Here is a 12,416-nt window from a genome sequence, read left to right on the forward strand (position 1 = left end):
TTTTTGCATATCTTTTCGTAAAAAATCAAAAAGTCATTATAAACATATTAGTTTTTTTTTTTATCTCATATTTTAGTTCAAAAGCAAAAAAGTTACTAAAATTACATATTCCCAAACGAGGCCTTATTCTATTTTGTCTTTTTAGGCAAAAAAAAGTTGCTTCCAAATGGCAACTTAATTGACTTTTTTATTAGTTTAGTCTAGTTAAAAAAATTGTATTTGAGAAAATAATTGATTTTTTTTAGTTCATTTAATGATTGTAAGAGAAAGAATAAAATGATTATAATTTGAATGTGATATTTTGTTCTATTAAGCTATTTTAACCTATTTTGGCCTATTTTGAAAAGTTTTATAAAAAAAAAATTCAATTTTTTTAGATTTTTTTTGAAAAAATATGTAAAAAAAATAAATTTTTATTTTTATTTGACTATTTTAGCCAAAACCTTTCTTCCCAAATGACTTTTTTTATTTATTTATTTTTTTTTTCATTATTCAACTCTTATATGTTAGGAACTTAATGAAGATTATGTTGAAAATGATTTTTAATTGGATAGCGAGGGTGGTGGTTACTTTTGGGTACTACTACCTTAGATAAATTTATTACATCTACCTCCCATGAAGTTTTGCATAATTGCAGGGACTCCACTTGTAATTTAAAAATTACACTAACTTTTCCTATTTTTTCAAACAATATATAAGACCCCCATTCTGTTAAATCAACCATTAAACTGTTGATAGAATCTTATGATATCAGCACATTTGGGGCTCTAAGTACCAAGAATACCTTGGTAGATACCAATGCCACCTCTACAAACCCCTTATCACTACCCCTAACCACAATATCACAATTAGAATTCAAGCATAAAAAATGGAACCCCAAACATTGACATTGTTACCTACAGATGCAGACATGGTTAATTTGATTACGAAGGAGTGAAGACTTTGTCTTTTTGGGTAATGCTTCTCACGCACTCTTTATATAATGTCAAGCAGTGAAGTCAACTATTTTGTAGCAATGCATTTGAGATCTTCAAAAGTGCACTTAAAAATTAAGTTGGGCTAGGAGACACAGGATGTAACCGGTAGAAAAGATGTTCCAACATTGGTAACAAAAAGCCCGACATTACAAAAAAAAAATAAAGACAGTAGACAACTTAATATTGGTGACCATGTCACTACATCAAACTAAATTCAGGAAGCATAAGGGTAAAGACTAGGCAGCTTTCAGTGTGTTTCCAATGTCAATGACAAATCGGTACTTAACATCGGCTTTGGCAAGACGCTCCACAGCAGTGTTCACATAGTCCGCTGGGATGACCTCAATGTCCGCAGTTATGTTGTGTTTTCCTGCAAAATCAATCATTTCTTGTGTCTCCTTCATACCTCCAATGTTACTTCCCGCTACTATTTTCCTCCCTGTCATTCCGAATCCCATATTAGCTAACATTTATTTATTTAAACAGTAGAAAGGATCAAAGGGATGTATATATATGCATTTCAACATATATAAAATAAAGTACAGGGCCACACTATCTAAGCCAAGCAATAATTTTTCTGCTTTCTTTGTATAGAACAAAAACACTACCAGCCTAATAACCTAAATGTGGAATGCAATGCCTCTATTGCTTAGGTAAAATATATGTTTTCCTATTTATTAAAGCAATCTCAAATGCTTACCCATAAGCAAAGGAAAGGCTGGTAATTCAAATGGCTTTTCTGGTGCACCAACCAAGACGAGCTTTCCATGAGACTTTAACAGACCAAGCAATGGTAGTAGAGAGTGAACTGCAGAGACTGTGTCAATAATTCCATCCAAAGTGCCCATAGCAGCCTATGTAACTCAACATATCAGTAAACACTCAAGAATCTCCATGAAGTTATAATATCATACATAAGGGAGGAAAAATGGTTACCTGCATCTCATTAGGGTCAGTGCTAATCAGAAATGAATCCGCACCAAGATGTTCAATAGCTTCCTTCTTCTTGGGAGGAGAGGTACTGATCACAGTGACAATAAGCCCAAATGCCTTGGCAAACTTCACAGCTACATGGCCCAGCCCACCTAGACCCACCACGCCCAAATTCAGACCAGGCTTATCAAGTCCAAAATATCTTAGGGGGCTAGAAGTTGTGATCCCAGCGCAAAGGAGAGGAGCACATGCATCAAGAGGCAGATTGTCAGGAATCCGAACCACATAGCGCTCAGTAGCAACCATGTGATCAGAATAGCCTCCATATGTCATGGTTCCATCATAGTATATGGAGTTGTAGGTGAGAATCACTTTTGGACAGTAATTTTCAAGGTCGTTCTTGCAACTGTCACATGAGTGACACGCTCCAACCATGCAACCAACACCAACTTTGTCTCCAACTTTGAACTTTTGTACCTTGCTACCCACCTCTGTCACTACACCCACAATCTCATGCCTACATATATAAATTGTATTCACACACGTATGTCGAAGTGTGATTAAATGAGTTATTCCAAATTTAAAATCAGAACATCTTTCCAGGTGTAATTAAAGGAGTAGGATAAAAAATCAATGTGGTAACATTGACATCTTAATGTGAATCAGAGTCAAAACAGGGGTAGATTTATTAAAAATGGCAGAGCCAGAAAAATCAAGAGGTGCAAATTTTATATTTACTTTAGATATAAAACCAATATATGTGTGTGTGTGTAGTTTAAAAACTTTAATAAATATCATAAATAATACAACCACCAATATCTATACCATTTGGCAGTTACATTTGAGGATTCCATTATAAGTGAGCTAATATGCATTTGTAATAGCAGTCTGCAGTGCAAAAAAATGTCCACACAGGTCATGGAAACTGAAAGAATGAGACATTGTCACGCGATAGACTAGCAAACAACAAAGCCAGCTCTAGTTTTTTTTCGCTTGTTCTTATGTCCTCCTTCCAATTCGATTACACATGGGAAAAATAAGTTCCATGAATAAGCGTTGCATCTGAATTCCTAGTGCTTTCCACAAGTAATAGTGACAAAGGTATGTTGAGTTGAGTGTATGAGAGAGCACCATTTTCTTCACAAATTCTTTTCAGTTATAGGACAAGTTTGCGTACACAACTACACAATTAAGTACACTTGTTGAATTACACCAATAAATCTCGAATTATCAGTTCTAATTTCTATAAAATTCTGCTGATTGTATCAGCAATTTAAATATGAAGAGACTAATACAAGGATCAGCATCAGAATCCTCCAAAGCACAAACTAATACACTCCAAGAAATATATTACAGAGGGGTTTTTGGAAACATACCCGGGGACAAGGGGGTACTTGGAGATGCCCCATTCGTTCTTAACGCAGTGAAGATCGGAATGGCAGATTCCACAGTACAGAATTTTGAACCTAACATCTTCATCCCCTGTCGCCCTACAACCATCATCGTCAACATCATCATATCCATCACTGTCAACATCCTCCACAACAATAAAACCCAAACTAAGAGCATCTCCAACCATTGTTGCTATAATGTCATTGCTATTGTTATAATTTGACAATGAATAGTGTCATTTTGCCAAATTATAGCAATAGTGTTCCAATAGTCATTTGCTATTTTGGCAAATCTCAACAAACTTTTCCTTTAAGTTTGTAAATATTGTTTGGATATAGGTTTTTTTGTGATTTTATTTTTGTTTATTTTTTTGTCTTTTTTGAACTTTTTTTAACTGTTTGTAAAAAAAATTATATATTTATATTATTCCTGACTAGGCAAATATAAAAAATTAAAAAAATTAAAAAATTGAAAAAAAAAATTAAATATAATTCACCCTACCGAAAAACATATTATTACATATTTAATAAATTTTTTTAACTACACATAAAAAATAAACAATCACCAATTTTTTTAATGTCATTAATGTCTTTTTATTATAATAAAAATATCTTCATTTAATGTCAGTTAATGTATTTTATCTTTTCATTTCCTTCATTTGAAAAAATATATTTATTTTTTCATTATACTTTATTGAAAAAAATTAAATTATACTAAAAAATAGTCAACATTATACATTGCAAAAATAATATTACATTCTTTTGTAGAAAATACACAAAAAATTATTTGAAGATAGCTTTTGTCACAAAAAATTATTTATTTATTTATTTATTTTTACAAAAAAAAAAAAACAAAACAAGCAGAGCACAACGTCCGTTTTAAGTGCAGAGGGGAGATCACAACCGTCCACGTCTATATGTTCAATGGTTGAGATGATTCTCTAGAATCATCCAACCCTTTCCCTCTCCCTCTCACTTTCACACTATCTTTTCTCTCCCTCTCATCACTCTGTCTTCCCTCTCGAACCAATCTCTCACTCTCGCACTGTCTTCCCTCTCCCTCTCACTCTGTCTTTTCTCTCAAACCGATCTCTCTCTCTCTCTCTCACTCTCGCACTGTCTTCCCTCTTCCAAACCAATCTCTCACTCTCACTCTCACTCTCGCATTGTCTTCTCTCTCCCTCTCACTGTCTTCTCTCTCCTCAAACTGATCTCTCTCTCTCTCTCTCTCTCTCTCTCATTTCGCCCCCCATTTCCTCTCTCTCCCTCTGTCTCTGGTACGATTTCCATCTATATACATACTCATATATATATGCTTTGATTTTTTGTTTATTTTCTGGTTGTTGATGTGGAGGTGATCGCAATTTTTCAAACTCAAGTCTCGCGATGGCGTCAAACCAGATCTTCATAAAACTCAATCATCTCCATTTCTTCAAAGAACTCAGGTCTGTACTCCCCGATTTTTCGTAATTATTTATTTTGATTTTTTGTTTAATTTTTGTTCATCCTATTTTTGTTCATCCATTGATTTTAATTTGATATTTATTTTGATTTTCAAACAACTCAAGCCTATTTTGGTTTGGTTTATTGTGATAATATCCATCTAATTTTTACACTCTATTTTGATTGACTGATTTGGTGATAAATGATTAAAAAATTTTTTTTTAAGAGAAACTGAATTTGGGTTTGTCAAATTTATTCTGAAATTTGTGAATTTGGCAAAAAAAATTGTAAATTGGGTTTGATTCTGATATTTGAGTTTGATTCTGAATTTTTTGGGTTTTATATTGTTTCAAATTTGTTTCTTCAACTGCATTTGGTGCCAAAAATCTGTTGAGATTTGCTGATCTGGCAAGTTTGGCAGCTGCTATTCAGCCTGCCAAATTTGAGAACAGAAATGGCATCTGCTATCTTTGGCAAATAGAATAGCATGCAATTGGAAACCCTCTTTTTGTCATTCTTGTCAAATTTTAGCTTTGACAAGTCGAATAGCAGCTCCATTGGAGATGCTCTAATAATGTTTGGATCGCGGAATGAGAAAAAGAAAATGAATGATAGTTGTCTTTTGTCTAAATGACCAAAAAAAAAAAAAAAACTACGTTTTTTCTCACTATTATATTTATCAGTCCAAGTGATAATAGGGATCCCAAATAAATTATCAAATTTTCTACCAAATTTTGTGTGAGTCCCACACTTATGCGAGAGATTTGGTAAAAAACTATACTGTTTTCTTATCAGTCCGCTACATTCTCTAATTCCACCCCAATGATGTGGTCCCACACTTCTCTCTCCCATTTTAACCCCTCTAATTCCACATCATTTGGTGAAATTGGGGACAAAATTAGGAGATGAATCATTTTTTTATATTTAAATTGGAATATGGGTGACATTTTTTTTCTTTATATGTTTTGCATTTTAACGAGCAGTCTGAGTATTATGAAAAAGTTCATAATCTCACCACTTTGGTGAGAAATGAAATCTATAATTTATAAACAGAGTATTATGAAGGGTTCTCTTTCTTACAAAATGTCACTATTTTTCATCAATTCGCACGCCTTAAATTCTCCTCTTTATTTCTTATCAAATCAGTTGATCCAAACGGAGTGTTCCAAATGATTTTATAAGCATAGAAATGATTATCAACTCCCCAAACAAATTATTCAACCCAAAAAAAAAAAAAAAAAAGTGGCAAGAATTAGGAATTGGCAGCTGTGACGAGGGACGTATCGACGTCGGTGGGCTTTCAAGATCTTGCTTGATTTGATGTACATTTTACTTTCCGGACTACATCTTCAAAAAGATCGATATTTTTCTTATATCGTAACTGATTTGTTTTTGGACAAATTTATTTTTTTTTTTTGCTTGTTTTTGTTTTTGTTTTTTTTTTTTTTTTTTCCATTTTGCTTATATGGGGTGTTTTGAGCACTTCCACAAAAGATAATTTTTTAACTTTTTTACACAAAAAAAAAATTACAAAAAAAAAGCCAACTCTTTTAACACAAAAAGCCCAAAAATCACAAAAAATAATTTAAAAAATATTTTTTTACCAATTTCTCAAAACACAACATGTTTGTATGACGCTTTAGTCTTGTTTCTATGTTGTTGTTTTAATATAAATATTTTCCAAGTCAGAAATAAATAAAATTAAAAAATTAAAAAAATAAAAAAAAAAAAAAAAAACCCTTACCTCCTGGAGAAGTTGAAGGGAGACAGAACTCCGAATGGGTCACGGGCAGCCCATCCAAATGCCTTAACAGGGTGCTCTGTTAGAATTAAAAATCCGATTAATTTTTGTTAAACAAACCTTATAATACAATCATGTTCCAATTAATTAATAATAAAGGCTATACAAGCAAAAACATACCTGTAGACATTTGAAACGATCGCTTGCTTTTGGCTGCGTAGATGATGAATATCTTGCTTAAAGATGGAGAGCAAACCCAGAGAGACCACTCTCTTTCGTAATTACTTTATAGCTACTAGAAAATGGGAAAAAAATAAAAAATTGCACATGTCAGTACTATCATTTCCTCTCATTGAATAATAGTAGATGAAGTCATTTTCAGCTCTTTTAATACTTCTATTTTTTGGGTATTGAGAGCGAGAGAGTTCTAGAGACTTGAAAGAAGGGTACTATAATAAAGGAAAAGATGACGTCATTGATTGAGTATGACTGGGGGCGTACTTATCTGATGTCAGTGGGGTTGGGTGCTGTTTCGAGAGAGTCCAGATCTCCTCTTTGCCAGCCCTCCTTGCAATAGCCGTTGCACATCCAACGGCCATAAAAAAATAAATAAATAAATTGAATTTTCACTTTCCCGCTTTGCTATATAGGTTATACAGAGTATATGCTTCACTCTCACTCTCACTCTCAATCTCCCTCACTCTAACACTCACTCCTCCTGCACCAAACCCAGCCTCACCGGTGACCACTCCCGACAGCGACCCACTCGTAAACCCAACCCACCGCTGTAGCCCTCTTTTTCTCTGCTTCGCAAACCATAGCTCCACCGCGACCATCATCGGCTGGAGCGAAGGAATTTGTTAAGAAGAACGTGGGTTTTCAGGCCATAAATGAACCTAGTTCGTCCTCGAAACACTGAAATCAAAAGGTTAGGGTTGTGATTGATAAAATAGATTTGAAATTTGAAAATTAGGGCTTTCAAAATTACTCTTATGCATATTGATAAATAGTATGATTGATAAATATGGAACATATTTTGAGAAACATATATGCATTTCGGAGCCAAATTATGCAGATTGATAAATAGTGGAACATATATCATTAAAATGTGGAACTACAGTAGCTAAATTTTGAAATCATATATGCATATTGTGGAATCATAATTATGCAGATTGATAAATAGTATGATTGATAAATAGTCTGATTATGCCAATTGATAACATGGAATCATAATTATGTAGATTGATAATTATCAAGATGCATAATTTTGTGTAACATGTGTGATTGATAATTGAATTGACATTAAACTGCTATGTTTATAAAACTGCTATGTTTGTTCAGTTTGAAGTTGCTATGTGTGTTCAAATGACTGAAGAAAATGACCTCTGCTCAGTCTTAATCACAAATGCTATATTTAAAACTGAAGAAAATGACTGACATTAAACTGCCATGTTTGTTAAAATGCTATTAATAGTTTAGTCTGTGTAACCTATGTTCAAATGCTATTAAACATGGCAGTTTGAACAAATACATTGTTAACAGTAATGACATACACTCTGTCCCTTAAATTCAAATAGAATTTCTATTAACCCTATCAAACACAAGCATAGCATTAGCAACATAGAATTTTATTATGGAACATAACATTATGGAACATACACAAATAGATGTTTCTCATGTATGCAAATTTAAAAAATAGCTTCTTCTTCTAACATTAGCAACATAAGATTACTACCGAGGCTGTGCAATTGTGGAAGAACCGCTGCCATATATATTGTAAGAACCAATGAGAATGGAAATCAAAGGCGTTTGTTCTTTGTTTGCCCATCAAAATATGTAAGTATGTATTGGAAATTTTAATCCTTTAGTAGTCACATTAATATTTGTCTTATTCAACTAACTGATTGTCATGCATTGTAGAGTAACACTCTCACTCCCCATTCCAATTACTTCAAGTTCGTGGATGAAGATGATGAAGACGTTACATCCAGAATCCGTTCCAATACTAGAGCTTGTGATGCTATAACAGTAGAAGACTTTAACGATGTAAGGACGAGGCTTCATGACGTGGAAAATGACTATTGTCGAAGGCTTGAAAGGATAGAAAATAATATCAAAGCGATGATGTATTTCATTATATTTTCTATCATTTTGTACTTTATCATGTAACTTTTGTACTTTATTGTATTTTGAGAAATTGAATAAAAGTTTCTACCATTTTTGGTTGTATTGTACTTCATGTTGTGACTTATGTTTATGGAATAAATGTTATTATGATGTAACTTATGTAACTTATGTAACTTACTTAATAGCTTTGTGGAATGAATTTTATTATGGAATGAATGTATGGAACTTAGAATTTTATTAGTTATTATGATGTAACTTAGAATTTTATTATGGAGTGAAATTTGGGAAACATTGGTCTCATTGTTAGAGTTTTGTGGATGCTATTTGTGGATGAATTTTGTGGATGCTATGTGAATGAATTTTGTGGATGCTTTGTGGATGAATGAATTTTGTAGATGCTTTGTCACTTATCTGTGGCCTGTTATCTGTTGCAAGTTTTGTTATTTGGGTGAATGAATTTTGGTTGTAATGAACAACTTCTGTTATCTGTTGCAGGTTTGTTTCTAATGAACAGATTTGGCAGATCTGTTATATGTCAACTAGTATCTGTTTGTCGCTTATCTGTGGCCTCAAATATTAGCTGTTAGTAAGTTTAAAACAGATTTGGCAGATCTGTGGATGCTGTTTGTTGATGCTTTGGTTCTAATGAACAAGTTCTGTGTATTGCATCAAAATTGTATCTGTATTGTATCAAAATTGCATTTGTATTACATCAAATTGCATCTGTTATCTGTTACAGATTTGTTTGGAAATCTATTGCAGATATGTAACTGTTATTTAGCAGATATGTGGCTGCTATTTGGCATCTAAACAAAATTGAACATCACTCAAGCATGTAAACAAAATTGCATGAACTAGCGGATCTGTTTGGCATCAAAATTGTATCTGTATTGCATCAAAATTGTAGCAAATTGCATGTAAACAAAATTGCATCCATATATAAGTTATTTGGCAGATCTGTGGCTGCTATTTGGCATCTAAACAAAAGTGAACATCACCCAAACATCTAAAAAAAATTGCATCAACTGGAAAATATGTTTAGCGTCAAAATTGCATCTAAACAAAATTGCACCCAAGCATCTATTTGGCAGATTTGTGTACCTGTTCTTTCACACAAGAAAATCTGTGGATGCTATTTGGCAGATCTGTTACAAATCTATGTACCTGTTCTTTCACACAAAACAAAATCTAAAAATTTGAACACACACATTGGTCCATTTAAAAATCAATTAGAAGAAAATGAAATATAACATCAAGTGTAAATTAACATCAAATGAAGTTTGCTCACATTGGTCCATCTAAATTAACACATTGGTCCACACATACAAGCCATTAACATACAAGCCATTAAAATTTGAACACACAAGTACATAGAATTTTCCAGCAAGCCATTACTTCACGAGCCATTTGAACACACATACAAGCCATTACTTGACTTTCCAGCAACAACACAATTTGAACACACATATAACAGTAGTTTGAACACACATTTTGAACATAATTTGAACACACATACAGCAGCAGTTTGAACATCACTTTGAACATCACTTTCCAGCCAATTTGAATACTTTGAACACACAATTTGAACATCACTTTCCAGCCAGCAAGCCATTTGAACACACATACAAGCCATTACTTCACTTTCCAGCAACATCACAATTTGTACAGCAACATCACTTTTCAGTAGCAGTTTGCTTCACAATTTGAGCTGCTATGACTTCACTTTCCAGGCCAATTTCAACTTCAGTTTGCTTCTCTTTCTGCTTGTCCATAGCCTAAAACGGAAAAAGACAGAATATTTCACAATTTTTAGCAGCTAAATACATACTTTAAAATGAGTTTTCGGCAAGTAAATACATGTTCTAACAAAATTTTCAGCAACTAAAAAGTAAGAATTTTCAGCAACTACAAATTAAAAAGGCAGCAAGGATGAACCTGACTACACATTGGACTATTTGATTCTTGAGAATATCGAAACCCAATGTCATATCTACATGAACCTTGAAGTAGTGACTGGAATGTTGGTTGCGCAGAATACCGTTGAGGCATTGAATTTGGCAAAGAATTTGGCACTACATACATATCCCACAAATTGTTCGCCTACAACAATGTCATATATTAGGCTTTGCAATCATGGTTTGAGTCACATATTATATCTACACAAAAAATACAATGTTAAAGTAAAACTTACATGATATGCGGGATACATCAATGGTGGAGGAATTGAATTACCACCCATGGGCAAAGATGGAGGAAGAGGATGAAGGAGAGGAAGAGGTTGAAGAGAAGGAACATGTTGACGAACATAGATATCTCCTCAAACAGATAATGGAGAAAGTAGAACTGTTGGACTTGCAATAGATTGTGACGAAGCCAAGCTGTTAGCACGGGATTTTTTTTTGGAGTTCGCTACCAACGCCACTTCGAATCCACCTTTTACCCTCATTTTGCCCTACTAGTTGCCACATTTTTCTTCAATCCTTTTGGTTGCACAACATGATTCATATCTTCGCAATCCATTTCAAAGCTTTGGGTGTCATCATCATTACTTACTTCATTTCCAACACCAAAATGAGCACTTAACTTGCCTTCAACATTTGCACCTAATGTAACAAGGTGTGCAATACAAAAATCATAAGTTTCTTCAGTTTCAATAGCTCTACTTGCTAGTGCTCTAAATGCTGTCATCAATGTCTTATACTGTAAGGCTTGTTGGAATTTCACATCTACTTGAATGTCATTCCCCTTAATGTCCTTCACAGTTTCGGCTCTTGCTTGTTTGGTCCACCTCTTTAGAATGTATTGTGGAGGAACCTCTTTCAACTTCAATATGTCTCTAATAACCTTCAATGAGTGACAACACAAGATTTCTTCCCTTTCAAACTCTGTACAATTACAACCCAAAGAGCCATCCCTCTCCATCTTCACTTTCCTTGCATGTTTGTTAGCAACATCAACAACTGTGTAAATGGTACTAGCATCGCCATATTCAATTTCTTCTATGTCTGATTCAATGGATCGAAAGTACTCATTTTGAAATTCCTCAAATATCTTTTTTGTGTAGACATTACCCATTTGAATTAACATTCTTATTGTTGCTTTCACCTTTGGCAACCTTTGGCACAAAGCATATCCTACTTCTAACTCCCTGTATCGTTTCTCGTAAAGTACCCTTTCGAAATGCATGAAGAATTCATTTAAGTTAAAATCAGAACGAATGTAATCCTTCAAAAAAAGCATTAAAAGATTCATTAAGTTATGTGGTACTCATTCCCGCAGCCCATGTTGATCTAAAATATGGCCAGCCCCATTTTTCTTTCACCACAAAAGTCAATTTCAACCAATGGTTTTCACGCACATCATATTTATCAAGCATTTCCGCCCACTCTAACTTCCATTGATTTGCATCTTCAATGTCAAAGAAGAATTTATTTAGTAAACCCTTTACCCCTTATCTTGATGGCTAAAACAATTAACATGTTTTAATGCATTTTGCATCAAATGCCAAGTACACAATCGGTGACTTGTGTCAGGCATAACGATAGGTATGGCTTTAGCCATTGCAGCATCTTGATTGCTGAACAAAGTTTTTGGTGCCTTTCTTGACATAGCTTCTAGAAAATTTTCAAACAACCATACAAACGATTCGGCGGTCTCATCATACAACAATGTTGCACCAAATATAATTGTTTCCCTATGATGGTTGAATCCTACAAAAGATGCAAAGGGTCTATGTTCTTTGTTTAACTTGTAAGTCGTATCAAATGTGACAACATCACCAAATTGGGCATAATCCATGATCAT

The 12,416-nt window shown here is 33.7% G+C and overlaps 2 protein-coding genes across 3 annotated transcripts; both read right to left on the reverse strand.

Moving 5' to 3' along the window:
* Window positions 1–996: 996 nt before the first annotated feature.
* Window positions 997–6,932, reverse strand: LOC114312875 (putative mannitol dehydrogenase). Of its 2 annotated transcripts, none has more exons than XM_082866911.1 (6): window positions 6,666–6,932; window positions 6,489–6,564; window positions 3,287–3,436; window positions 1,914–2,427; window positions 1,678–1,831; window positions 997–1,416 (listed from the first exon to the last, which is right to left on the reverse strand). In XM_082866911.1, the coding sequence occupies exons 1-6, from the start codon at window positions 6,673–6,675 to the stop codon at window positions 1,214–1,216; spliced, it is 1,107 nt and encodes a 368-aa protein (XP_082723037.1). In that variant the 5' UTR covers window positions 6,676–6,932; the 3' UTR covers window positions 997–1,213. The 2 variants fall into 2 exon arrangements, with proteins under 2 accessions (XP_082723037.1, XP_082723038.1); XM_082866912.1 differs by having other exon boundaries at window positions 3,287–3,400; window positions 6,666–6,915.
* A 4,122-nt stretch (window positions 6,933–11,054) lies between these two features.
* On the reverse strand, window positions 11,055–12,410 carry LOC114310775 (protein FAR1-RELATED SEQUENCE 5-like). The gene is made up of 3 exons (XM_028256874.1): window positions 12,125–12,410; window positions 11,935–12,020; window positions 11,055–11,837 (listed from the first exon to the last, which is right to left on the reverse strand). The coding sequence occupies exons 1-3, from the start codon at window positions 12,408–12,410 to the stop codon at window positions 11,055–11,057; spliced, it is 1,155 nt and encodes a 384-aa protein (XP_028112675.1).
* Between the last annotated feature and the right edge of the window lie 6 nt (window positions 12,411–12,416).

This window comes from Camellia sinensis, chromosome 4, assembly GCF_055761805.1.
Source record: "Camellia sinensis isolate YWXY chromosome 4, ASM5576180v1, whole genome shotgun sequence".
In the NCBI taxonomy this organism is placed as follows: Eukaryota; Viridiplantae; Streptophyta; class Magnoliopsida; order Ericales; family Theaceae; genus Camellia; species Camellia sinensis.

Bases quoted from the DNA above. Each gene is read 5' to 3' on its own strand.
- LOC114312875 (XM_082866911.1), bottom strand. The intron at 3,437-6,488 runs GTAAGGGTTTTT...GGATGTTGACAG, and splicing joins CCCTTCAACTTCTCCAGGAG to TGATGGATATGATGATGTTG. The intron at 2,428-3,286 runs GTATGTTTCCAA...TTATATATGTAG, and splicing joins AAGTACCCCCTTGTCCCCGG to GCATGAGATTGTGGGTGTAG.
- LOC114310775 (XM_028256874.1), bottom strand. From the start codon at position 12,410: ATGGATTATGCCCAATTTGGTGATGTTGTCACATTTGATACGACTTAC. The intron at 12,021-12,124 runs GTACTTGGCATT...TTGACATTGAAG, and splicing joins TGACACAAGTCACCGATTGT to ATGCAAATCAATGGAAGTTA. The intron at 11,838-11,934 runs GTGAAAGAAAAA...CTTTTTTTGAAG, and splicing joins GGTTGAAATTGACTTTTGTG to GATTACATTCGTTCTGATTT.